The 27,312-nt window shown below is 27.4% G+C and overlaps 9 protein-coding genes and 1 long non-coding RNA gene across 11 annotated transcripts; 6 read left to right on the forward strand and 4 right to left on the reverse strand.

Moving 5' to 3' along the window:
• Window positions 1–597: 597 nt before the first annotated feature.
• LOC128963647 (uncharacterized) lies at window positions 598–1,333 on the reverse strand. The gene is made up of 2 exons (XM_054310161.1): window positions 1,162–1,333; window positions 598–929 (listed from the first exon to the last, which is right to left on the reverse strand). Exons 1-2 carry the CDS (start codon window positions 1,331–1,333, stop codon window positions 598–600), a joined length of 504 nt encoding a protein of 167 aa, XP_054166136.1.
• Window positions 1,334–2,101: 768 nt separating this feature from the next.
• Window positions 2,102–2,478, reverse strand: LOC128963437 (uncharacterized). The gene is made up of 3 exons (XR_008484659.1): window positions 2,418–2,478; window positions 2,217–2,287; window positions 2,102–2,145 (listed from the first exon to the last, which is right to left on the reverse strand). It is a non-coding gene; the product is annotated as an uncharacterized LOC128963437 (long non-coding RNA).
• Window positions 2,479–4,220: 1,742 nt separating this feature from the next.
• On the forward strand, window positions 4,221–4,727 carry LOC128963648 (E3 ubiquitin-protein ligase NRDP1-like). The gene has a single exon (XM_054310162.1). The coding sequence runs from the start codon at window positions 4,221–4,223 to the stop codon at window positions 4,725–4,727; it is 507 nt and encodes a 168-aa protein (XP_054166137.1).
• Window positions 4,728–5,713: 986 nt separating this feature from the next.
• LOC128963649 (mitogen-activated protein kinase kinase kinase 7-like) lies at window positions 5,714–7,936 on the reverse strand. The gene is made up of 7 exons (XM_054310163.1): window positions 7,877–7,936; window positions 7,586–7,814; window positions 7,386–7,521; window positions 7,229–7,316; window positions 6,800–7,151; window positions 6,572–6,729; window positions 5,714–6,502 (listed from the first exon to the last, which is right to left on the reverse strand). Exons 1-7 carry the CDS (start codon window positions 7,934–7,936, stop codon window positions 5,714–5,716), a joined length of 1,812 nt encoding a protein of 603 aa, XP_054166138.1.
• A 216-nt stretch (window positions 7,937–8,152) lies between these two features.
• Window positions 8,153–15,629, forward strand: LOC128963418 (mitogen-activated protein kinase kinase kinase 15-like). 2 transcript variants are annotated; one of them, XM_054309923.1, is made up of 10 exons: window positions 8,153–8,212; window positions 8,514–8,785; window positions 8,861–9,348; window positions 11,260–12,327; window positions 12,417–12,597; window positions 12,670–12,803; window positions 12,874–13,707; window positions 13,775–13,861; window positions 14,376–15,363; window positions 15,461–15,629. In XM_054309923.1, the coding sequence occupies exons 2-10, from the start codon at window positions 8,630–8,632 to the stop codon at window positions 15,626–15,628; spliced, it is 4,104 nt and encodes a 1,367-aa protein (XP_054165898.1). In that variant the 5' UTR covers window positions 8,153–8,212; window positions 8,514–8,629; the 3' UTR covers window position 15,629. The 2 variants fall into 2 exon arrangements, with proteins under 2 accessions (XP_054165898.1, XP_054165899.1); XM_054309924.1 differs by lacking the exons at window positions 8,153–8,212; window positions 8,514–8,785 and having other exon boundaries at window positions 8,949–9,013; window positions 9,072–9,348.
• Window positions 15,630–19,284: 3,655 nt separating this feature from the next.
• LOC128963433 (adult-specific rigid cuticular protein 15.7-like) lies at window positions 19,285–20,030 on the forward strand. The gene is made up of 2 exons (XM_054309940.1): window positions 19,285–19,456; window positions 19,514–20,030. Exons 1-2 carry the CDS (start codon window positions 19,334–19,336, stop codon window positions 19,949–19,951), a joined length of 561 nt encoding a protein of 186 aa, XP_054165915.1. The 5' UTR covers window positions 19,285–19,333; the 3' UTR covers window positions 19,952–20,030.
• Window positions 20,031–20,779: 749 nt separating this feature from the next.
• Window positions 20,780–21,432, forward strand: LOC128963650 (uncharacterized). Its single transcript, XM_054310164.1, has one exon. It carries the CDS (start codon window positions 20,812–20,814, stop codon window positions 21,430–21,432), a length of 621 nt encoding a protein of 206 aa, XP_054166139.1. The 5' UTR covers window positions 20,780–20,811.
• A 1,036-nt stretch (window positions 21,433–22,468) lies between these two features.
• On the forward strand, window positions 22,469–24,496 carry LOC128963651 (endochitinase-like). The gene is made up of 5 exons (XM_054310165.1): window positions 22,469–23,005; window positions 23,077–23,186; window positions 23,246–23,369; window positions 23,432–23,635; window positions 23,702–24,496. Exons 1-5 carry the CDS (start codon window positions 22,469–22,471, stop codon window positions 24,494–24,496), a joined length of 1,770 nt encoding a protein of 589 aa, XP_054166140.1.
• Window positions 24,497–24,652: 156 nt separating this feature from the next.
• On the reverse strand, window positions 24,653–25,647 carry LOC128963413 (ras-related protein Rab-18-B-like). The gene is made up of 4 exons (XM_054309917.1): window positions 25,447–25,647; window positions 25,313–25,368; window positions 24,995–25,248; window positions 24,653–24,945 (listed from the first exon to the last, which is right to left on the reverse strand). Exons 1-4 carry the CDS (start codon window positions 25,524–25,526, stop codon window positions 24,718–24,720), a joined length of 618 nt encoding a protein of 205 aa, XP_054165892.1. The 5' UTR covers window positions 25,527–25,647; the 3' UTR covers window positions 24,653–24,717.
• A 62-nt stretch (window positions 25,648–25,709) lies between these two features.
• Window positions 25,710–27,194, forward strand: LOC128963117 (activating signal cointegrator 1-like). Its single transcript, XM_054309594.1, has 2 exons — window positions 25,710–25,891; window positions 25,967–27,194. The coding sequence occupies exons 1-2, from the start codon at window positions 25,822–25,824 to the stop codon at window positions 27,154–27,156; spliced, it is 1,260 nt and encodes a 419-aa protein (XP_054165569.1). The 5' UTR covers window positions 25,710–25,821; the 3' UTR covers window positions 27,157–27,194.
• Window positions 27,195–27,312: the final 118 nt, after the last annotated feature.

The raw sequence follows: 27,312 nt of genomic DNA on the forward strand, positions 1-27,312 counted from the left end.
TTCATTATATTTTAAATTATAGTCCTTAATGTATAGTACTGTAGTATTTTATTATTTGCATCAATTAAAATATTAATGTAAAGGTAATGTAATACAATAATAATTTTATTATACACTACACAATAAATTCAATAAAATAATTTAACATAAAAGTCTATATCATATTATAATTTAATTYGATATACTGTATGAAAAAAAAAAATATTTTGTAATCATAAAATATCATAAAATATCATAAAATATCATAAAATATCATAAAATCATAAGTTTATAATTACTGAACTCTAATTTAGTTTATGTGTAATAATTGGTTACAATATTTAATAACCAATAAACTTATATGTAAAACAATAGTTTTGATAATTGTTAATAAATTAATTAACTGGTAGAACTTTATAAAAATAAATATAAAGTAAAGTATTAAGTTATATATTTATTTGAATTTGAAAACATTGAGTAGATATACAATTTTTATACAAACTATTAAAAACACAATTTATTTATGAATTATCATAGTTAGAGATTTATATCATACAGTACTTCATATAAAGTTTTTAAATAAAGTATTGTTTATTGTTGTAAACTGTTATCACATTTTTAACCATTATAACCATTATAACCATTATAACCTCCGCTTTGATACTGATTTTTTTGACCAAATCCTTGTCTATTCATACCAGAAGTCATACTGTTTCTTGGATTCATATTATTAGAATAGGGTTGTCTTCTTCCACCGCCCATTCCTCCTGTCATAGATCTATCCATTGAACCCATTCCTTGATTCATACCTCTATTAGCATTAAAATTACCCATTCCTTGGTTACCCCTCATTGAACCCATGGCTCCTGACATTCCTCTATTAGCACCCATTGTTCCCATACCTGCCATATTGTTGCCCATTCCTTGAGGACCAGCTGATCCCATTCTATCTAAAAAATTATTAAATTGTGAGTTAATATACTGTATTTTTTTAAATATGCTAATATACAGTATAATGAAATTTAAATTTAAGTCATTTAATGATTAACTAATAATTCATTATTAAAAGCTCTAATAGACATTCTGTACCGAATTTTTAATTTTTTTTTTATGTAATCTACAATTTTCTAAATAATTTAAATAAATAATATCAATAAAAGTAAACTTTAAAAACATAATTACTTTGATATCCTTGCGGTGAACCCTCTCTTCCCTCTTTATTTGCACCACTACTTCCTTCTTGACCACCACCTCCTCCTCCTCCTCCTCCTCCACCACCACTTCCTCCTCCCTTTCCTTCTTCACCATCTTCTTCTTTTCCAAAAGATTTTGTTGTTATTRTAATRATTATCATTAATATTAACATTTGTTTAATACAATACTTTAAATACATTTTTCTATATTTAAATACAGTATATAATAATTSTTTTATTGTTATAAGATTTTTAAAAAATGAATAAWTATTAGAAAAACTGTTAATATCGAAAGCTTGTTATTATCCTTATATACCTTATGTGCAGTCATTTATAATTTGGTTTATTTATATCATATTTTTAAATTGTTATTAAATAAAAATATAATTTATAAAAAAATGAATTTTATATTATTTATTTGAATAGTTGTATCAATATTAAAATTAACACATTTTTAACTATTGTATTTAATAATATGTAATAGAAGTTAATGCAAATATTTGAAATATAATGGAAATATAATGTTGTTATGTATAGTATATTGTATAATCTTGTATATTGGTTTTATCATCAAAAAATGTTTTTCTATCAAAATTGTAATTATATAGTAAGAGTTAATTTCTAAACTATAATATAATGTATATTATATCAATATATTAATATTTGTCAAATTGATTTATTATACAGTATATTGAGTAACAATAGAGTAAATGGATTATACTTATTATACTGTTTAGAATATTACATTTATTATACAGTATAATAGAAATATTATTATATTATTTAATCAGATTTAATATTAATATTTTATAATTCATTTTAAATAATTGATTAATAAATTGAATACACTAAAATATAGCATATAAAATTTATAAGTATTTATTTCCATAATTTTGATTAGTTTTTAACAACTTTGTACACAATTGAGATCCCGGATTATAGCCGTCTTTAGTACATAAATTGTAGACAAAACCTTAAGATTTAAAATTAATATAATTATATAATAAAAAATTGTATTTTTATGGTTACAATTTAATAGCTAACCTCCCGATGCTTTTTCAATTAAATTATTTATTGCTTCCATTGCATTATTCCCACAATTATTCGCAATTAAACTAAATTATAAAAATAAGTTTAAAAATTTAAAACATAATTGTTAACAAACTATTATTTATGTTACTGTTTGATATTATTGTTAAATAAAAATTATATAATAGTAAAAATATAGTATGAAGTTATATATACTTATCTAAACAGTGATGCCATTGATTGAAAGCACAACAACCAGTATTAATCAAACTGATCACTGATTTTGAATTTGAAGTCTTTTCAAAAGCTTTCTCTATATTAGTCATACAAATAGTCTTATATTGATTGGATTGTCTAAGAGTTTGCTGAATACATGGCGAGTGTGTTATAAAATCTATATAATAATAATAATATTATTATTATTATTATTATTATTAATAGTATTGTCCTAATTGTTATAATTTGATGACAAACTTTGTCTAAGAGGTCCATCAGAGCAGATCTGTTTCCACGACTCATAGAAGTGTTGTTTCCCTATTCGGTAAACTTCTTTCTGTACCGATTCAGGACATTCATTGAAATACTTATTCATACAATTGTATGCATTTGTGACGGCATCACACATATCATCAAACTGTTTGGTATTCATTGATAAATTGCTTGTATTGAATGTATGAGTAAAATAATATCCTCTATTAAAACATTGGTCCAAAGCTTTTAAGTGACAATCCTTTAGGTAATTGTTTTTGGTGTCCATGCGATACACTTTCTTATCAATACAATTCACCAAAAATACAAATATTAAAACTATACCTATTATATACAGTAAATATTACATATTTAAAAAAAATTAATTCTTCAAAACTATCAATATTAATTGTCAAATAAAAAATATATACAATAAAATAAATAAAATTATTAAAAAACTTGTGCTAAACTAAAGTTACTTACTTAGACTCAATAGTGAATTCATTTTTTAATTTCAAAACTTTAGTGGTTTACTCATTTAACTTTTAAGATTAAATTAAAAATAATATTATTAAATAAGCCTTTTTATAGTACTGTACTATATATTAATCAATATTTAATACTGTATTTGTTTTAAGTTATGAAACTCTAGTGCAATAAAAATTACGAATTCAGTGAAGCAATTAGTAAACGCCTTTAATAATATATATATATATTGTAAAAGTTTTTAATAAATTATTAAATGGTTAAATGGTATGGTATTGTATATTTTATTAATTTAGTGCATTGATTTTAATTAATTATATAAAAATATCACTTATATTTAATTATTATTATTAATTTTATTTAACTTAAATCCTCACATATGATTAGATTTGCATAAACACACATTTAGAATAAATAATAGTAAAGTATAAGTAATTGTTTATTACTATAACTAAATTATAACAAATAAATTATGCAAATTTAATCACAGAAAGTACAAATAGTAATTACTAATTATAACTTATAAATTAAATTAGTTATAATTTATAAAATCTATAATTTKTGATTTTTGACATTTGGTTATGAAAATTGTATTATAAATGACACTGAAATAAAGTTATTAAAAATATTTATATTATATAAATACTGTATCTGTAAAAAGTAAAAAAATAATTTTACTATTTTCTCAAATATCAAAAATAAATATTACTAACTATTACTAATTAAATGTCTTATATTAATAAAGTATAATATTTTATGCTAATTATCAATATATCATTTGGAAAGTAATTATCACTTATTTTTAATTTGACAATTATTAAAATATAATGATATAAAGTTAAACTATTTTAGTAAACAAGTTTAAGTTTTATATTTTATCTATTAATCTATTTTGATTTTAATCTTTTATTATAATGATATTATTATAAATGTCATATTTCTTTTATTGATGATTGTTATATAGTAATAAATTAATTATAATTAAAAATTAATATAATTATAATAAATACATAAGTTTATTAACATAATTAGATATATCAATATAATTAAATAATAATACATATAATGGGATATGAAATTGAAAGATTTATATCGGAAATATCTGATAATTTAATTTGCAAATTGTGTCACAAAGTGTACGATAACCCAAAATCATTGACTTCTTGTGATCACATATTTTGCTTTTCTTGTATTGAAAAGATTGTGATCAATGAAAATTGCTGTCCATTGGATCACACATTGATTGAGTCGTCCTGTATTGAGGAGGCGCCTCCTTTTATTTTAGACTATTTGTCAGTAATGAAAATTAAATGTGATTTCTCTGAACATGGATGTCGGGAATCGGTACCATTGAATCGGCTATTATTACATCGGCTTAACTGTGAGTTTCATCCGGAAAGAAAAATTAAGTGTACGAACTGTGAAGTCGATGTCGAAAAATACCGATTAAGTGATCACAACTGTATTAATCTCCTGAAGAATAAAATTGATTTTTTAAGCGATCAGATAAATGATTTGAAAAATTATTATAATAATGAGTTATCTTCATTGAGATGTCGACTCGAAAACTAAATCACGAGAGAGAGTGCAGTGGCCTCGCGTCCGATCGGCCAATGGTTTCATTTTCATGCATCGGAGACAACGAAATGGGAACAAATGAGATGATATATATTCATACTATTAATCATTTGACGCTTCAGTGCTATATATCTAGAGTTACAAAAATATCAAAAATCAAATACCAATGCTGTACTATCACTAATCTCAAGACAACTGAATCATCACTTTATTGCAATGGACAACGTCTTGAAGATTACAGATATATATCATACTATCATTTACGCAATGGAAGTATCTGTGAGCTGTTCCCAAATGAAATCTACATAACATTTGATTGCATTGACATCAAACAAATCATTGGATTTTCTGTATCTATAAATGACACCATCGATGCCATTATTGGTCAATTAAATAATGAGTTACGCAAAGTAATTCCCAATCAACTGTTCCAATATCTTAAACAATGTTCGGGTGTCTTATACTTCAATGATGTCAAACTTGACAAAAGCACACAACTCTTCAATTATAAAGTCTTAGAGATCCGAGTTCTCAAATATTGCAATCGATTAGCTATTAATATCTAATAATAAAAATTACAATTAATTATTGTTTAGTACAATAATAATTGTCTATTATCTAACTTTTATCATCAGTATTATTATTATTATTAAGATGTCATTAAATTTTTTAAGCTATAAAATATTAAGTTATGCTAAATATATTATAGTAAAGGGGAACCTCCTTTCAATTTGTGATGCGTTAAATCAATTTACAATTTTATGTGGCTTTGAGTCAATAATTATTTTATCAAACATAAAATTAATTTCATATTAAATACTGTAACAATAGTTTTATAACATTTATTAATTTTCAAATGAAATGATTTCTTATAATTACTTTTTTAAATCAGTTTAAAATATTGTAAAATAAATTTTTATATAAATAATAACATTAAATAAATGAAATTTTATTACAAAATTAAAACATTTGCTACAAAATCAATGATTGTTTTGAGTGTCGGTGCGGTCGATGAGAACCCAGTCTCCATCAGCTGCCGCTTCCCGTTGTCTTTGTTTACGTTTAATCATATTTAACTGAGTTATCAAATTTGATTTAAGTTGTATTAAAGCAGTGTTTTCTTGTTTAAGCGCCAAATAATCTTCTAATGAATTGGTGGTCTTATTAGAGGTTTCTAATTCCTGCTTTCGTGAAGACAATAGAGTCACTTCCATTTTCATACGTAAATATTCTTGAGACATGCGTTTGTGTTCTTCAAATATTTTAACTGATTCTCTATTACTGGTGTCGGGTTGTATTGGTTGCAACTCAGACTCCAAAACTAAATACGCGTTAAAATCCTTTGGTACAGAAGCTACCTGTTGTTGATCATTGGTACTACTAATAGGCGGAGAATCTCTAAATGAAGGTACAACTAATTTAGGTAAATCTGGTCGACCCGTGTAAAAGCTACTTGTTTTTTGCAATGCTTGACTGGAACCGGAAGCAACGGGTTGGTCATCATTGAGACCAATTATTGAACGCGACTTATTAAGTGATTGAGATGTACTGTTCATTGTTGTGACTGGAGTTCCACTAGAATTGGATCGTTTGTGTCCTTTAGTAAATGTATTCAATTGTGCCGAACTCGAGTCAATGGCCGCATTGGCCGGTTGGTCCTCAGAGATCCTTCGTAATGATTTATTCATATAATTCAATTGCTGATTATAACTCGAATTATTTATGAGACCCGACATATTTGGTGGTACACTTAGTGCCGGATTGTTTTTCTAATTTATACAAATTATTTAATAAAATAGACAACAAAATTTGTTTTTAATTTACCGATAAAAACTTACACTTTGAAGTAAATCGTTGGGATCAATAATATTGGTACCACTCATATTAAGGACTGGCGGTTCAGTAACTATTTGTTGCGGAGCATCCAATTGTGTCTGCATTTGTTGGTCTATACTAAAGTTCGTTGAGTTTATACTGTTGTCAACACATGAATACGCTATTAATAGATTTTATTTAAAAAAATAAAACTCAATTAAAACAAAACTAAAATTATAGAAATGACTTACGATTTGTATTAGTGTGAGARTTAATAATTGGTTGATTGGCGTTTTGTGAACAATATTTAAATATTTGTTCCACAATTTCTTCGACCTCTTTCATTGCAGGCCTTTGGTTGGGGTCTTTAGCCCAACATTTGGTCATTAAATTTTCAAAAACTTTTGGACATTTTTGAAGTAACGGTGGTCGTTGACCACTATGAACGGCCCACATTATACGGAATGCGGGCCCACCAATCTCATCAAATGGTTTCTTTCGCGCCAATACTTCCCATAAAATTATACCCCAACTAAAAACATCGCATTTCTCGGTGTAATTCCAGCTTTCAAAAACTTCGGGAGCCATCCAAGCGGCCGAACCCTTTGTAAATAATAATATACATTACCGGTAAATGAAATCCAATAAAAACGATAATTCATAATAAAAATTTTTAATACCTTGTTGTTAGTCATATGTGTATGAATATCACAAGCAGTTCCAAAGTCACAGATTTTAAGTATAGTACCGCCACTGACTAACAGCAAGCTATACATCCAAATATAAGTTAATCATTACAATTAATTTAATCATTTAAATCACGACTATATAATATACTTCGGAGGTTTGAGGTCTCTATGAATGAGGGCTTTGGGTTGCATTCCGTGCAGATATGAGACGCCGCGGGCGCACTGCAACACCCATGAGATAGCGTGAGACAGTGTGTACGGTAACATCGGAACAGAATGAAGAACTGGAAAACACATGCAATTTAATAATTGTTAAGTTGTGTAATCAGTATAATCATCCAAACAAACCATTGTAAAGACTTCCTCCCTCTGCGTACTCCATGACCAGAGAGACAAAGCCGTTGTCTTGAGTGGCGCCATAAAGCTTTACAATGTTTGGATGAGACACTCGTGACAGTTGTCTTAATTCAATCTGAAATGCTTTCTTTTCCTGTTCCGTCTCTATGATTTTGACGGCCACCTCCTGTCCCTTCCAAATGCCGCGTCTAACCACTCCAAACGTACCCTTCCCGACAACCTGTCCATCAATTATCACATAACCAGTCAAATGACAAATATAAGAATCAAAGACATGCAAACCTCTGCTAATTTGATTTCTGATGACTTGATTTCATTGAATACCGTCACGTTTGAGTCCATGACATCAATGGTTCACACAATTGATCCACACTTTTGTTATACAATTACTTCACAATAAATGTCATTCAATTAAATCATTGTTTATATGACTAATCAATGCATTGAAGTGATCGACAATTGCGTCATTCAATACATCACTATTAAGTCGTGTCTTTAGGTTAGTCACACAAATGGCTACTCAATGCTTGTTGGATGAGTTGTGGTGATAGTTGTGTATGTAATAAGTGATGACAATTGGGACACAATTGACACAAACAGACATCAGATGACTAAATGGTATGTCTATTGCAATAACATAGCAAAACACAGTCAATGTTAACAACAATAAGATATAATATAATGACTTGTATTGAGAGACAGTGTATGAGTGATGCAAATGCTATGCATTACAACATATGTGTGTATTATCTCTCTGTGAACTTTAAAACTATTTTTTTCATTACATTATTATTAGTCAAACATTATATGATTTATTAATATTAGTTAATAACATAATTATTACAAATATTGCCAAACATTTGCCAAATTAGAGATAATTATATTATATTTATTTGATTTGTTATATTGTTATCATTAGTATTATGAAGACATGGAGATTGTGGTAAATGTGGTGTCAAAGTGATGGCACTGTATATTGCAATATATGATTGCCGTTCATGTGATGTACCAGTTATGTGAAGATAGTGGTARACAATGAATGAAGCAAACAATGGTCACCAGTCATGTCATCCGCCATCACATCGTTGCTCATCACTTCCATCTACTTCAACGTCGAGCAGAGACGCATCGGGTCCGTCATCTGCACCCACTTCACGGCCTAAGATGGACGTCGTTTGTCTCATTGATTTGGTATTTATTGTCATTACATATCTGTCAACAAATACAATGATATTCAATAAATTAATTATTTTATTATATAATTAGACAATAGTTTCACCGACTCTTAGTCACCGAAAGGCTGCTTTTGAAGAGATTAAACGAGCGGCACATTTATGTAATGCAAACTTACATTATATTCAGTTTCAGAAGTTGGACTTCGAGGAGATATCAGTTGTCGACACGTTTTATAACGCAGATGTATCTGTTGTTGATATCTCTATACAAGAACAACAAAACTCTTTGTTTTATCGTTTAGGAAATCGCGAGTCCTTTGGGATGAAACAAAATATATTGCTCTTCAATGACAGCGTCGCCGATGTGGTGATACCAATGAAACTTCCGTCGTCTAACTATACATGCATTACATACCGATTGTCCGACGATAAGCATTGCTATGTTACTGAACCATCAGTTGCCAGACTTGTGGCCAATTCGGACGATCCGAATATTCAAAGTCCACTTTCATCGGAAACTAAAACACCACTTCATATTAAACTTAAAAAGTTATTACTTGAAGTCGAAGTACAGACTAAGTAAGTAATAACGATTTAATTACTAAATATATTGATTTAATTTACAAAATAATATATAAATTGTTATTTTGATGGTRTTTTCGTGTATCAAATTGTCGGTTACTTCACACAAATTTAATTTTCGTTTTATATTATAATTTCACCAAAAGTTCGTAGAAGTGCTTAAAAGTATATTGAGATTATTATATAACTATTTTATTAAGCAAAATAAGTAACGGGTATTAAGATTTTGTATAATAAGCCAATATTAATGTTAATTTTTAAGACTTTCTAATTTATAAAATTAATGTTTTATAATATTAAGATTAAAAGTATTATCTATTTTATGATACTGTATTCAGTAATTATTTTCATTTTTACATTACGTTGTTAAATTAACAATTGATAAAATTAATTATATAATAGTAAGTTAATAGATTATATCTAATGATAATATGATTAAGTCAATCAAATTTACAATATATATCCAAAATGTTAATAAATAATAGCAAATAGTTGTTTTTTTGTGCTATGAATTTTTATGATATCTTTTATATCGTTATATTGATATTGACTATCAAATTATTAACTCAAAAATTGAAAATCTAAATGGATTTTAGTTAAAATATTTATAATAATTGGAAATTATTAAAAATACTTTATTCTTATAATTAAATCTTATTACTGATTATACAATATATTTTATATCTTATAAATTTATATATATTATATTAGTTAACATGTCTGAACTTTTTAATACTTTAATAAATAACTTAAACATATATATATATATCAATATTTAAACTACCATAATTTGAATCTTTACTTAATCGCATAATAACTAATAAAGCGTTTTAACTTTTTAACTTATATTCTGATTATTTAATTAACTATAATTAAATAGAAAAACAATATCAGGGATTATAAAATTTATAAAATATAAGATTTATTGAAAATATTAATATTTTAATCTTTTGTCTTCATATTTTTAAAAAAAACTTATCAATGATTATAAATATTTGAAATATATAGGTACTATGATTTTTGTCATAATTARTATCAATCAWATTATTTATAAAATTTATGAATAGTAAATCACATAAATATTTTCWATAATTTTCAGTAATTTTACAAAATATTCTCAATTTTACATATTTTATATTTCCTCAAAATTATTATTGATTATTTTTTGTGATTTTCTTATTATTAATATGTTATAATGAAATTTTATTTATTATTGACGATAGTAATTACAGTTTAAATGATATATATTTTAATTTATATAACAAACTTTTTAATTTAATATAATTACAACAAAAAWAATATTAACTTTTCTTACCTGATTATCGAGGAATAAAAGTGATATTTATATAAATAATATTTAGATAATAAATGAAAATAAATATTTTTATTCAAACAAAACATATAACCTAATAATGTTTTAAGTAAGTAATATAGTTATTAGTGACCAAAACAATGATAACCTAACGTTGCAAACATCAATTGCCACAAACTTTTGACATCTTTTGCATACAATTACCCAATAAGTCATACAATTTGAATGATTCGTTCGCCCAATGATTGCAACAATTGATGCAATCTTAGCATTTCATTGACTCATTTTATAGACAATTTGTTTTATATTTTTATTGTTTTTATATCATCTCTTGATTTTTAAATTTATATTTACTTTTTTAGTCAATCAATAATTTGAAATTTAATTTATATAATTTGCTATTTATAGATTAACTAACAATATCATAAATATTTTTAAATGTTAGTATATTTAGTAAATTATTATGAATAAGTTTTCTACTATTTACTGTTGACTATCTATAACATACATATAATATATATATATATATAAATTTGAAATAACAAATTAGTTTAAATATTATTATTTTACTATAATTTTATAAAATTGAAAATTAGGACACATATGAAGGAAAAGTTTTTAGCGGATTTACGCAAAGCTCGGGAAACATTAAGCGGTGAAGATTTAGCCACAACATTGAAAAATATGAGAAAACGTATGGAACATGACTTAGACCCGAATCTGGTCTCAGCCGATATCGTCCATAATATGTTGATATCATTTCGTGAAATCCAAGACTACGATGCAATGGTTCAGATGATCGATGATTTGGAATCACTACCAAATTCTTCTTTTACTTATACGCCACTCATTAGGCATTTGTATGCTTTTGCATTGAATCGACGCAAAAGACCCGGCGATCGTGAGAAAGCACTTCATGTGGTAACGACTGCCCTTCAAAAAGAAGAGAACAACTTTCCAGATATGATCTGTTTAGCCGGTCGTATATATAAAGATATATTTGTTGAGTCAGAATATACTGATGAAGAAAGTCTTAATAATGCTATCAATTGGTATCGAAAGGGATTTGAAGTGCAACCAAATGAATACGCGGGCATTAATTTGGCCACACTTTTAGTTATAAAAGGTAATGATTTTCCTAAATGTTCAGAACTACAACACATTGCATCGGTTCTGAATATCTTAATTGGGAGAAAAGGTAACTTAGCATCGATTCAGGATTACTGGGATGTGGCGACCTTTTTTGAGATTAGTGTTTTGGCCGGTAATTACTCAAAGGCTGTTCAAGCGGCCGAATGTATGTTTAACTTAAAGCCTCCCAAATGGTACCTTAAGTCCACTGTCGGTAATATACGATTGATTAATCAATTCAAACGCAAACCAGAAGATGCAATTTTGACACCTGAAGAACAAATATTTCAGTTTTGGATGGAGTACTTCATTGATGCCATCAGTGATGAAACAGTGAATGTGATCCGTTTCCCACTATTAGTTCTTGAAACCGATAAAATTTTAATGCCATCATATGTGACGGTCAATATGAACGGTGCTGATGGCAAATCTCTGCAAATTTCCAATATCTGTATATATTGTTTGCGAGACAAAGAAAATTGTAAGCGACCGCACAGTTGGCTTTTTACTGTCTCTACTATAAGGGGTGTCAGGTATTTGCCGATAATTCTATAGAACTTTTCAAAATTTTTAAATAACTACTAATAAGTAATTACTAATAATAACTAAATTTAATTTACAGTTTATATAAAGCGGATCAAAGATGTCTATTTCTTTATGTTCATCACAATTGCGATGACTTTCAGATGTTCTTTCCATCGGAACAGTTGCGCAAAACATTTTATGATCTCATTATTGAAATGACAGCTGATGAAGAAGGAGTTACTGATTTGGACTCAATTGTCGACACCGGACCCATTCAAGTAAGTCATTGTCTCTATGTTTTTGTGTTTTTGTATTATTTGATTAAATTAATAATTTGTTTGATTATTAAGTTTGAATACGAATTGGATGAACAAAATCGTCGCACAAGATTAGGAAAAGGCACTTATGGTGTTGTTTTTGCCGCAAGAGATCTCAGAACTCAAGTGACAATTGCTGTTAAAGAAATTCCCATAAAGAATATCGGGTATTATTAACTCATATTTAATTATTTGCTACAAAAATACTTTAATTATTATAATATTTTTATTGAACAGAGAAGTACAACCACTTCATGAAGAGATTAAACTTCATTCACAATTACGCCATAAAAATATTGTTAACTATTTAGGTTCWGTTTGTGAAGACAATACTTTTAAAATATTGATGGAAAGGGTTCCGGGAGGTAGTCTTTCACAGCTATTACGGTCCAAATGGGGTCCACTTAAAGGCAGCGAACCGACTATTTCTTTCTATACGCGACAGATACTCGAAGGTCTTAAGTATTTACACGACCAGAAGATAGTGCACAGAGATATTAAAGGAGATAATGTTTTAGTTAATACATACACTGGAATACTTAAGATATCAGATTTCGGAACATCTAAACGATTGGCTGGTATTAATCCGCACACCGAAACATTCACCGGTACTTTTCAATACATGGCACCTGAAGTAATAGATCAGGGACAGAGAGGTTATGGTGCACCTGCAGATATATGGTCATTGGGATGTACTATTGTTGAGATGGCAACTGGAAAGACTCCGTTTATCGAGTTGGGGTCGGGACAAGAAATTATCTTTAAAGTTGGTTTCTATAAAGAGCACCCACAGATACCACCGTCAATGTCAGAAAAGGCTCAAAACTTTATTCTTCGTTGTTTTATTCCCGATCCAATACAACGGGCCACTGCCGGACAATTACTTGAAGATACTTTTCTTGATACCGGTCCTCAAAGAAAGAAAAAAACCACTCCATCACCACTTACTATAAGTCCTACTCGAAGTCTCAATGATTTCAATCGCTCGATATCAGTACCGACTGACCCCCAATGCAAACCCGACCGACTTGAGACCAGAGTTAATAGATTTTCTAGTACTGGTGATGACGGGTATGAATAATTAACTTTTTAATAGCACGTTATCTATATATTATGTTTTATGGTATGGCATGTTTAGTGCTCCCAATTTGCATCTAAATATATCTCGACGGTGTGCCAGTCCTTTCGATTCAGGCCCGCACTCACCTGCTATGTACTCTCAGAGGTATAGMTCAGGAATCTTATGTTTTCCTATAATGCCATTTTCTATAATAGCATTTTTTGTAATAATTTTGTAATTTTATAAGGAATATTATTAAATTATTTTTAATTTAATTTTTTAGGTAAWTTTTTTTATTAAATTGTGAATTAGCTAAAAAGTAATTTACTCTAAGGGACTGTACATAAGTAATAACATACCGGTATTATTACAATAATTTGCAAACAGTATTAAAACACTTCAAACACTTTTTAAAGACTTTTTAAAAAACGTTTATTTTAAAAATAATTTTTGTTAGCCAATTGTAATTAATTAATTTTAATATCAATTAGACGTGATTTATAAAATACTTTTATTATAGAAAATGACTATTATTATTATATACAGTATATATAATGGCATTATAGAAAAAAGTGTATATCCAGCTCATAAATATTTTGATTATTATAATTATTACAAATATTACAATATTTTAGTTAACTTTTTATATTTAATGAATACTGATTAAAAAAAWTTGTAGCTCTGAAGATGCTCCTTATGCTCGCCGCTCAAGTAGTATATTATTGTCGCCACCCGTTGAAGGAACGATGGGAACCATTGGTGAGTCAGAACAGGAGGGGTTTTTCTTACTTAAGAAAGATTCGCAAAGAAGGGCCACTTTAGTCCAAGTGATTACTGACGACTCACTGGCCATTTGTGAGCTTTGGTTTCATTTATTGCGGCAATCAATTCAAGACTTGGTGTTAACACAAAGCCATTTGCAACATATACTGCTTCCCGGACTCAGGGATTTCATACCTCAGAACAAACGTCAATATATTCAGGACGCGATCGCTGCACTCAAAGAAGAGCTTGACTTTGATGGCGCCGCCATAAATCAAATACAATTAGCACTTCTTACTTTTCAAGAAGCTGTTAATCAAGTACTTCGTAACCACAGTATTAAACCTCACTGGATGTTTGCATTGGACAGTCTTATTAGATCCGCAGTTCAGGCGGCCATTACTATACTATCGCCAGAACTCGGAGAAAATATTGCCGGAGGAGAACCTCATGACGAACCTGAAGCTGTTGTTGATATGGAACCCGACAGGGAATCAACTTCTGGCGTCTCAACTATTAATTCTACTAAATCTGTTGTTTTAAGACCTATTGTCAATATGACGCTCTCAGACGATCAGATGATACAACAGTTACAGCAAAAGAGTGAACAACTGAGAGGTGAAAATCTTCGACTATTTCAGGTTTTAATTGAAACACAAGAAACACTACAAGAGATGATTAAAAGCACTATTACTGAAACAAAAATGCAAATAAATTTGGTTCAAAAAGAACAACAACAACAACAACAACATAAACAACAAATGRATTTAAGTCCAATGTTTAGTAACAGTTCCACAATAGATGCCAATCAAAGTTTGTCTAATAGTTCTAAAATTAGAAGACAAGATAGCGAACTAATTAACTTTTTGGTCAATTTGGGAGTCGATGATGAATCCATTGCCAAAGTATTTATTAATTTAATATTAATTATATGTTTATATATTTGGCATTAATTTCAATAATCATTGAATATATTTATTTGTTATTTTATTTTTTAAAAAGTTTGTAAATGAAGATTATTATAATTTAAAAGAAGTTTTGTCATTAATGACTCGCCAAGATTTGAGACGTCTTAACCTTAAAGGAGGCGTCGAATTAAGGATATGGAGAGCTATTGAAGAACACAGGACTCAGAAGACTTCACAATTGGAAGTCATAGAAGAAGATTAGTGCAAATGTTTTGTATTATTTTTTGCAATATTTTATTAGTTAAATAACTATTGTCTTAACATTTTTGGATTGTTTATCAATTAACAGTTATGCTTTTATTATTTATAAATGTTTTAAAATTAAATTTTTTTATTATTAGCCAATTTCTATCAAATGATATTTTATTAAATAAATTTTTAAATGAGATTTATATATAAATATATGCAATGCTCTTTGCTACTTATGAATAAAATATTTATCCGAATTGTTATTTTATTGAATTGTTGCTAATTTTAACAAAAAATTGCTTAACATAACATAAATTTATTAGGACAGAGATTATTATTTACAATTACGCTAAATAAGATTTTTTTAAATTTTAATTGTATTTTAATCATATGTTTGTATTTATTGAATTGAATTTAATAAAAATAAATTTTTGATGTTTCCATTTATTATTATTATTATTAAATTAATTACCGATAATTAAAAAGCAGATCTTACTGTTTATATGTTTACAGTATCACAAAGTAATGATTGATTGTCATATACAGTAAATAAGTAAAAATTGGGAAATTTCTTTTAAAAATTATAAATATATTTCTGTTTATTAAATTTTGCTTTTACTACAATTTTATTTGTATGTAACGACATATTAATAATAAGTAAATTAAATTTTATTATTAGTTATTAAATATCAAATTGAATATATTATTATTAAATATTATATTATTAGAATAAAATACATAGCAATGTTGTACAGTATTTACAGTATAATAATAAAATAATATTGGCTTTAATTCAATTATTATTTTTTTGCTCCACTTTTAAATTTGTAATTTTTCAATCATATAGTTTCATAACTTCTCATATGTTAATTTGAAAAACTTTTATTTTTTCACATTTGACTTTTAATTGCAATTAATTGATTTAAAAGCTAATTTAAAATCATTTTTATTTTTTCATAATGTTTTATTAATAAAAAAAATTGCTTTTATTATTGTTAAAGTTATGCCAATTGCCTGAATAAAAAGTGTTATTTTTTATTAACAATAATTATATTGATATTAAAATAAATGAAATAAAAATAGAAATTTTATATAAAAATAAGTCTTATTATAATTATAATAAACTAAAATAATAAAAATGGTTTGGTTTATAAAAAAAATATTTCATATTATAAATATAAAAAATAAATATAACTTAATTATGTGTTAAAATCAGATATTTGATACACACGACGATTCTTATATAAAAGATATTTTAAATTCTTTATTATAGTGTATAACACTTGTAATACTTTGAAATATTTATTTATTTTAATTATCATAAAAAATAAATATAAACTGATAATTAAATTCTAAAAACAATAATGTAAGGTATATATTATTGTTTTTAGATTATAATTATCAGTTTATATTTATTTGGTTATAAAAATTAAAATATACAAATATATTTAAAAAATGTTTATTCAAATATTTAACAAAAAATCCATTTTTGAATTTATATTTATTTTATTTGAATTGAATTTATATGAATAWAAAATACATAAATTAGTAGAATAATATTTGAATTAATTAATTTTCATTTAACTAACAATTATTTTAATTAAATGTCAAATTCTGGAAGAATTTTATGAATTACAATTATAGTAAATATTTAACTAATCTTTTGTATTGTGATATCAACTATAATATATCATATAATACTTTATATAGTATATATTATAATTATAATTAATTACTGTCTTATTTCCAGTATTATAGAAATATGAATAAAAGTACAACAAATGGTTTTTATATTTTTATTGAATTACTAATTTTAATCTTCAATATCAATATATTTATTTATCATAATAAACAAAAGTTATGAAACTATACACCTTATAAAATACTTTAGCATCAAATTATACAGTAATTAAAATAATATTCAAAAACAATATTTTTTGGTTGGAAAGGGTTGAACTTGAACTCAATGTCTTTTACGGCATTTATTTGTTTCAAACATTCAATTTTATAAAAATACAAAACAAATATAAAGTACTTTTACTATAATAACATTTAGATACTGTCTTATAATTATAACAACTTTCCTTAATCTTATGGTACAGTGTTTGCAATATTAGCATAAATTGCGAAAAATGAGTTCAAATCAAAAAGTATAACTTTCTTTATTTTCATTAGCAATGAATTATTATTTTAAATATTTGATTGACATTAATCACAGTTAAAAATAAAATTAGTTTACAATCAATTACATAATATATATTAAAGATATTTTAACATTAAAGTAATATTTTAATTTTGTTTATCACAAATACACTAGTTTTATACGATTTTTAWAAAACTATTTCAAAAATATATTTCTATAAAAAATGAATAATTATTTTGAATATATTTTCAATAAACAGTAAAAAATATGATTAATAATTATTGCAATTATATATATATATATTAAATTTTGATAAATTATTATAAATTTAGCACTCTTTAGTAATTATAATTTATGTGTATTTTTACTATTAATATATTTAAAACATTATTATAATGATTGTGATTAGCATTTAATTAACTAAAAGAATATTGTAGAAATTACTTAACTTTTTTTTAATTTAGACATTAGGATTAACATATTAAATAATTGAGAGAAACAGTGATTATTTATCATTTAAATGATGCACTAATTATTGACATTTGATAAATATGTATAAAATTATTTAATTACTTAAATGATTAATGTTAATATTTTATATTCAGTAAATTTAACATTATTTTTAATAAATATGATTTATATATAAATTTTGATAATTAAAAAATAATTAATTATTTCTACAATAATTTGGTCATTTAATTTATAATAGAATATTTCTTTAAATAATTATTAATTATTAATATTATGAATCAATTGTTAAAAATATCATATTAGATATAATATATAAATTTTATTAATTGAATAAATAATAATAAAATAATTTGCAAATTCAATTTATTAATTAAAAGTGAAAAATATTTGTAGTAAACTAAATGAGTATATCTTAATTATCTTACCTTAAATGTTATGTTAACCCACAGAAAGTTAASAAATTAATATATAAAAAACTATGATTTTTATTTAATAAAACATTATTATTGCATATTTTAAATAATAAATTATTATAGATTATTGAAATCTTTTCTTTACTTACTTTTTTTTGTTATTTTTATTTTACTCTTGTTTTACTTCATCTTAAATTAATTATGAAAATAATTATTCAAAAATCCTTCACTTAAATCCAAAAAAACTAATGAGATTTTTTCGATTCGAAACTTTTTTCTATTTTTTCTATTTTTTTATTTGATTTTTAATATTTAAATTTTGTTATTTTTTAAGCATCGATAAGACACGACCACACCTATCGTAATATAACTCACATTCAAAGGTATTAAAAATTATTTAAATTTTTATTTATTTTAATTTCGATAATTAGATCTTATGGTAAAAGCGATGCCATTTTACTGATGAAATCCTTGTACTTGATTACTACAATATGATATTTAAATATAAATTTATATTTATTAATACTCCAAATACATGTGTAACTAATTAATATTTTCACGTTTTTGTCACTCAAAAAAAGTTTTTCAATGACACAAATCAAAGCATATATAAACTGGAGTCCAGCCGTCCATTGAAATCAGTATTGAATCGGTTGTCAATCAGAATTCAAAACGAAAAATCATTTGAAAAATGAAAGTTTCAATTGTTTTGTGCGCTTTTGTCGGCGTTTCTCTGGCCAGTCCTTTGCTTGAATTACAAAGTTATGGAAAGGCTGTTAACACCGGACGATCACAAGTCACACGAAAGGATGACGTGAGTTAACTCTTATTATATTTAAATAAATCATTAACCATAACATGTGTCCATTAGGGACACGGAAACTATGAGTTTGCTTACGACGAGGAGCACCACACCGGCGGAACCTCAAGACGCGAAAAGGGAGGCAAAGGATGGCAAACCGGTTCATACGAATTGAGAGACAGAGATGGACGCAAAAGAACCGTCAAATACGTTGCTGACGCTCACGGTTTCAGAGCTCAGGTCGACACCAACGAACCCGGTGTTGATGCTAAAGAAGATCCCGCAGATGTATCCATCAACAAGAATGGTTACTCGCAGTTGCAATTGGCTCAACCCGTTTACATTGCTAAGTCTGAGCCGCAAATCATCTCATACGCCGCACCTAAGCTGATCAGCTATGACTCGGGTCTTAACCTCGAATCCGGCAAAAGCTGGGCCTCAGGTTATGACGCTCAATGGTCTGGACCTTCAATCGAGTCCTCAGGACATGGATACTCAAAATGGTAGATATTTAGACAAATTAGCATTGGTTTCACCGACTTCTCGTCAATAAATAATTAAATAATATTAAAATATTAATATTATATATATTTTTATTCTTATTTTTATTTTTATTGTAAAGTTATTATTATTTATATTTTCAATGATTACTTCACTTTCAATTGCTTTGCTTAATGTGTGACTCAGTTTTTAGTTGTTTTTAAATAAATATGATTTGTTTTTTGCTTTGAATCTTATTGTCAAAGTTTTTATTAAAATAATTATATATATAAAGTTTATTACTTTATTAGTAATTATTGSGTAAAATTTAATATTTTTAAATTTTAATTATTAATTAATTGTAAAATTTATACTTCAGTATTATATTTGGAAAATARTTTTTATTTTGTTGCGTTCTTCCAGTTGTTTGATTAAAAGTCTCAGACATTTCTATATTACTTAAGACTTTTTGTGATAATTTTGAGAGCAATCTATAAGAAAGTCAATACCTTTTTTGTCATGTTATTGATATTAATAGGATTTATTTATTAGTAATGTTATATTAGTCGTACTTTTATGTCAAAAAACACATTGAAATGCTTATAAAATATTTTTAATACATAAGTACATAGTAGTTAAATGTATAAAATTACTATAAATTAAATTTTTCATTTACTTAGCATTTACTATTTCAACAATGAAAAACATTACTATAAAGTATATTAATTGTTATTTCAGAAAAATCTATTGATTTTAAACAATAAAAACACTTTTTATTAAACAATATCTCGTCAATTGCATACAAATTGATATAAATTATTTAAACTTTTACTAAACAATACAGAATTTAAAAATTCAAAAACAATTGAAGTGATTTTATAAAAGCTATGAGATATTTGATAAAAACCATCAAATTTGTTGAACCACTTATAAGACAAACTAATTACAAAATTTGTTTTAAAATCAAAGCAAATGAATTAAACTCAAGGAATATATATATGTCTGCAAAACAATTTAAAAATGAGTCAAAAGATAACGAAAGAGATTTGAAAGATTTGGTTGATATCGAACAGAGAGTTAAAAAGATAATGTCTGAATATGTAGATCCGTCCTCACCATTCATTGGACTCATTGAGAGATGGACTTCAAAACCATGGCTTAAGTTGTTTGGTGATAAAGTCAAGACAATTAAAGTCAAAAAAATTACAAAAGGAGATTATAGTCCAATGGAGGACAGTATGTTTAGACTGGCATTTGATTTAACCGGTTATAAACCTAAAGATATCCGTATCATTATATCGGATACTAAACTATATATTGAGGCCAAAAAAGAGGAGGAAAGCACTGAAGGATCCAAAGCGTGGCGCGAATTCTCATATGAAAGCAAAATCAGTYCTAATGTCGACAGAGACCAGATTAATGCCACTCTCGACTCAGGAGGACTTCTTGTCATTGAAGGACACGTTCCAAGAAGTCAAGAAACAACCGAAAGAAAAAAATCTAAATAAAAATCTATTTTTTATATTAAATTATATATATATATATATATTATTTAAATATTTTGAGATTTGATTTTTGTTGTTTAAAGGGTCTATCTTAAAATCAGACCCGCATCAGACTCCCGACTCATAATTTTTTGTGAATATCTATTAAACCATATTTTTAATATAAAAATGACCTCTTGATGGCAAAGTTATAGATATATAGACTCAATATATTTATAATTAATTATTTTTTAATTACTCTTATGATTGGCCATATAATTGCATCAGACCCGTTAAATGTGGTCTCATGCTATTATATGGCCAATCATAAGATATTGTCCTGTTTGGCAGTTTGGCTGTTTGGCTGTTTGGCTGTTTGGTTGTTTAAACTTTAAAGTATAAATTTTTTAGAACTGCACAATGATTTCTACTATCAGAAAATATTAATTTATTAAACTTTTATATACTATTATTAAACTTATTTATTAAACTAGAAAATTAAAGTTAATTTATAATTGTCATTAAAATATTAAACTTATTTTTATTATAGAATTTAAAAGTATTTAAGTAAAATAATATATAATTTATATAAATATAATCAATTGATATACACTATGAGATAACACTTAATGTGTTCATTAACTTATACCTACAGTACTGTGAAGTTAATAAACTAAACAACTTTTAGTCGTTTGGATCGTTGACTTCAAAACATCTTCAAAGATGTAAGTCTTGAAGTCAGTCAGTCTAAGAGTCAACGATTGTTAACAAGAAATGCCATCAAATAAGTTAAAAAAACAAAAATTTATTAGTTTTTTTCAATGAGAAAGTTATTGAATTTAATTGTGAACTTTAACCTGACTTTTGCTTTTTAAAACAAATAAAGTCAAAAACCTGGTAATAAATTCTTGAAGACTCGTTTTCCCACATTTTATCATTAATTATAATTATAAAACAATTATATTTTTTAGAGTATAAATAAGTTTAGTTTTATAAATGTAAAGTACAACTCAAACATCATTGAGTTTGAGAGACCATCAATAATAGCTATACATTAAAAATGAATTTTTCAAAAGATATAGTTACCATAATTTTTATTTATTTAGTTATAATTGTTTTTAATGTTAGATTAATTACATGTGAAGACAAGCTAACTGAGCCAAAGATAGTCTGTTACTATAGCGCTTGGGCTGTTTATAGAGCAGATCCCATGTCCTATGACATCGAAGATATCCCGGGAGAGTTATGCACACATTTAATCTACTCATTTGTTGGATTGGACAACAAGACTCATGAACTGAAATATATTGATCCGAGTTATGATATCGACAATAAAGGATATGAAAGATTTATTGGTTTAAGAAATAAATATCCAAAACTTAAATTATTGCTGGCAATCGGGGGCTGGGCTGAGGGCGGACAACAATACTCTGAAATGGTATCTCAAAAGCAAAAACGTCAACATTTTGTCAATGAAGTGGTTAAATGGATGAATAAATATAAGTTTGACGGCTTTGATCTCGACTGGGAATATCCCGGTGCTAGTGATAGACAGGGATCTTATTCTGACAAAGAAAACTTTCTCAAACTCGTTAAGGTTTGTAAATATAATTTTTTATGAATTTGATTAAAAAAAACTTTATAACAAATATTGTTTTATTAAAACAGGAATTGAGAGAAGAGTTTGATAAACAAGAAGGTAAACTATTACTGACTGCAGCGGTTCCGGTGGCAAAGTTTAGACTACAAGAAGGATATGAAGTCTACGAATTAGGACAGTATGTCATTATTCAAATCAATTATATTTGTGATTAATATTATATTTTTTTGCCACCAGATTATTAGATCACATTCATCTGATGACTTATGACCTAAGAGGCAGTTGGACTGGATTTGCTGACGTCCACTCACCTCTCTATAAAAGACCTATTGATGAGTGGGCGTATGAAAAGCTAAATGTGGTAAATATTGTATAAATCTATTTATTATTTAAAAAATAAAAATATATAAAATCTTGTCCCAGAATGACGGAACATATTTATGGCATTCAATGGGAGCGCCTAAACATAAATTAATTGTTGGCGTTCCCTTCTATGGTAGGACTTATACATTGGGCAGTAAAGATAATCATGGATTAAGAGCACCCATCAATAGATGGGATAAAAATAATGGCGGCGGAGAAGCGGCTTTATATACAAATGCTTCGGGATTTATGGCTTATTATGAAGTTAGCGTTAATACAAATTTAAATTATATTTAAAATAATTTAAATTATAATTTATTATTTGAATAGATATGCGTTGAGACCAATGCTGGCAAATGGAGCAAACAGTTGGATGATATCGGCAAATGTCCCTTTGCTTACTCAGATAAACAATGGGTTGGATATGAAGATGAAAATAGTATTGGTATTAAAATGGATTACATTAAAAAAGAAGGATTCGGTGGAGCAATGATTTGGGCCATCGATTTGGATGACTTTAAAGGAGTCTGTGGCGGAAAAAAACATCCCTTACTTAAAGTTATGAATGAAAAACTAAAAGGATATCAAGTTTTAGTACCCGACCCGTCAAAGCTCACTACAACAGCAAAACCAAATCAATGGTGGCCACAACCCGTATCTACCAGTACTACCACAACCGTACGCCCGTCAAGTAACACATTAACCGTACGACCACCAAGTAGTACAACAACTGTACATCCGTCAAGTAGTACAACATCTAAAGCTAAAGTTACTAAACCATCGACTATTTCAGAAAGTAAACCGACAGCTGTTTCCATTGTAACCCAGAGTACAGTAAACTCCGATCAAACAACAGATAAGAATAGCGGTTCCACAACTAATTCAATAGCCTCCGAGTCAAAGCCAGTGCCGACAACTGAGTCGCCATCAAACTCAGTGATTGAAGAGTGTGCTAAACCGGGGACACTATTTGTAGCGCACAATAACTGTAAACTGTATTATTGGTGTATTCACGAAAAACCAATATTACAGATGTGTCCAAATAATACCATTTGGGATCCAAATTCAAACCGATGCGAATGGTTTAATCCAAACAAAAAAGATTATAATTGTGTTGTAATGTAAAYTCATTATTTATTTATTTATTTTTATATTTCAATTTCACATCAAAATACAGTTTAATACTTTTTAAAAGAAATAAAATAAAATAAAACATTTACTTATTGTTATTTAAATCTGTATTAAAATTTTTTACATATAATAACCAAAGTTTGCATTTTACAGAATTATATAATAATTTATTGAAAAAATTTACCGGTAATACAATTACTGGTAAGCAAATGATCTCAAAAACACCACGACTGGCACCAACTCCTATCAGTGATAGGATTATTAGTTAACTGTATATTAGTTTCATTTGCCTCCCAAATGCCAGGAGTTTGTATAATCTTTTGGACCAACTCTTCAAAAGCGCATTCAACTCCTTCCTTAGTTTTAGCACTCGCTTCGATGAATAATGTGTGGTATCTTCGCGCCCATTCCAGTCCCTCTTCACGAGTCACAACTCGACCGTCCTTTAAATAAACAATTATTATGTGTCTATTCAAACATTTCAGTCAATACTTTATCAATTTTGTTGGCCACCAACATCTTCACCACATTTGATTGATTGCAATAGGCGTCCACTTCTTTAAGCCAGTTGTCCAACCGTTCAAACGTCTGTCTATTTGTCACGTCGTACACGAGTATCACTCCATGAGAGCCACGATAAAAGTTTGGCGTCAGTGCTCGGAACCGCTCAGAGCCAGCCGTGTCCCAAATGGCCAGTTTTACCACCGATGAGTCTATTGTCATTTTTGTTGTCTTAAAGTCCATCCCTTTAAACAAAAATTCTTATTTAGCAATGAATTGAATTGATTTCCAATTGATCCCAAAACTGACCGATAGTTGCGGGCATTTCAGTGGCAAACGTGTCATCAGTGAAGCGCAACAAAAGACTTTCAAAATATTTGAGAAATAATTTGTTTAAAAAATTATTATTTAATTAATAAATTAAACAACATTTGCAACAATACCTCGACTTTCCCACAAATGACTCTCCGATTATAAGTATCTTAAGAGTGGTTAACACGTTATCATCAAATGTTTCATCCATTGATGTCTTTATTTATTAATTGATTTAATAATTAAATAATTCATTGAATGTATTATTGTTTGTAAACACAATTCACTCATTCATTGAACGCATTTAAACGCTTTCATCACTTAATCATATGATTGACGAATGAGTTATTCATAAATGTTATAACGTTTTGCTTTTAGACTRCAATTCAATTACAACACAACATTGCAATCATAAGTCAAACAACATTTGAGTTAAATATTAATTGACATTTGGTTTCAATTAATTATATAATTATATCCTAAGACACAAATCAATTGCTTAGACAATGAGATCTAAAGTGAGGCGAAAGTTAACCACAATTGACGATATCAAAGATGGGATCACTTTATTCCCCGGTATATTGACAACAAACACACATTGAATTTAATTTTAATTAAGATGTGAATCAAATGTTTTTTGTCACCAAACAGGTCGTCGTCAGTGTAACTGTGAGGCCTCCAGACATGAATTAGTATCCAATTGTCTAAATTGTGGTCGCATTGTATGTGAACAGGAAGGTATTGGCAATTGCTTTACTTGTGGCCAAATGGTGATGACTCGACAACAAAGACAATCAATGAGACAAATGGAAGAAGAGGGCAAACTTGCGTTAAAAGCCATTGTTACGGATCAACTCTTAAGTTCAGATAAATCGAAAAAAAAATCAAATTCTGGTCTCAAAGATATTGCAGCAACTCTTGAAATTAATAAGAGTTTAGCGAAAGCTATCGGTCATAAGGATCAGATGCTTGAATTTGACAGAAACTCTTTTGTTAGAACCAAAGTGATTGACGATCAAAACGATTACTTTTCTTTGTCGACACAAAATTGGATTTCAAATGATAAACGAAAAGAGTTGTCGACAAAAGTGAAAACATTACACGAAAATAAATACAAAAAACAAAACAAAATTTTAATTGATTTTAATGAACGGACGGCAACTGATTATAAGGATCCCGTTGTTAAAGATTTTAACCAACAAATTGAAAAACTATACGATGAAAGTCAACTACAGAGTGATTATGTGACCGTCGATGCATCACATTTTATAGATAAAGATAACACTCAACTACCACTTCTTCAATATGTTTATAATAATCGCAAAACCAATGACTCGAATGATAACAAAAAAATTATTGCAAATTTAAATAATATGAGATTACAAGACATTGAATTGATGTCCATTTCTGACGAAGGAATGTGTCTTTCAGTGAATCAACCGTACGCTTCACTTCTTGTTTATGGCATTAAAAGATTTGAGGGCCGAAACTGGTATTCAAATTTCAGAGGAAGACTTTGGATTCGTTCAAACAATAAAACACCAGATAATGAAAGTGTCAAAGAGATTGAAAACTTTTACTGTTTCGCTGGTATTAAGAAATTTCCGAACAGTTACCCGACTTCAGCAATACTGGGATGCGTTACCGTTTCAGACTGTCTGCCACTTGAAGACTATAAAGTGAAATTTCCCGACGGAGACACTGAAGACAACTTTATATTGGTTTGTGAAGACCACAAACAAATGAGTGAACCAGTCATTGACATCAACGGCGGCGGACTTCGTATTTATAAACTGAACCAAAAAATTCATTTATTGTCTCAAAAAAAGTTAAAATTATAAATTATTTGTCATTTAATTTATACATTATTTCTAAAATATATAATTAATTAATTATATGATAAATAAATTTTAATTGAATTATTTTGTATGTATATGAAACTGATCCATGACATGAACTACAGCAACAACAATGTCACTATCACTTTGAGATCAAGT

Source organism: Oppia nitens, unplaced genomic scaffold, assembly GCF_028296485.1.
Source record: "Oppia nitens isolate AA-2021 unplaced genomic scaffold, nextdenovo-longstitch-racon4-pilon3 scaffold7_pilon_pilon_pilon, whole genome shotgun sequence".
Taxonomy (NCBI): domain Eukaryota; kingdom Metazoa; phylum Arthropoda; class Arachnida; order Sarcoptiformes; family Oppiidae; genus Oppia; species Oppia nitens.

Coding starts and splice junctions, on each gene's coding strand:
- LOC128963648 (XM_054310162.1), top strand. CDS start 4,221: ATGGGATATGAAATTGAAAGATTTATATCGGAAATATCTGATAATTTA.
- LOC128963413 (XM_054309917.1), bottom strand. CDS start 25,526: ATGGATGAAACATTTGATGATAACGTGTTAACCACTCTTAAGATACTT. Junction 25,369..25,446: donor TCATTTGTGGGAAAGTCGAG/GTATTGTTGCAA, acceptor ATATTTTGAAAG/TCTTTTGTTGCGCTTCACTG. Junction 25,249..25,312: donor TGAAATGCCCGCAACTATCG/GTCAGTTTTGGG, acceptor TTTTGTTTAAAG/GGATGGACTTTAAGACAACA.
- LOC128963651 (XM_054310165.1), top strand. CDS start 22,469: ATGAATTTTTCAAAAGATATAGTTACCATAATTTTTATTTATTTAGTT. Junction 23,006..23,076: donor ACTTTCTCAAACTCGTTAAG/GTTTGTAAATAT, acceptor TTATTAAAACAG/GAATTGAGAGAAGAGTTTGA. Junction 23,636..23,701: donor GATTTATGGCTTATTATGAA/GTTAGCGTTAAT, acceptor TTATTTGAATAG/ATATGCGTTGAGACCAATGC.
- LOC128963117 (XM_054309594.1), top strand. CDS start 25,822: ATGAGATCTAAAGTGAGGCGAAAGTTAACCACAATTGACGATATCAAA. Junction 25,892..25,966: donor TGGGATCACTTTATTCCCCG/GTATATTGACAA, acceptor GTCACCAAACAG/GTCGTCGTCAGTGTAACTGT.
- LOC128963433 (XM_054309940.1), top strand. CDS start 19,334: ATGAAAGTTTCAATTGTTTTGTGCGCTTTTGTCGGCGTTTCTCTGGCC. Junction 19,457..19,513: donor AAGTCACACGAAAGGATGAC/GTGAGTTAACTC, acceptor TGTGTCCATTAG/GGACACGGAAACTATGAGTT.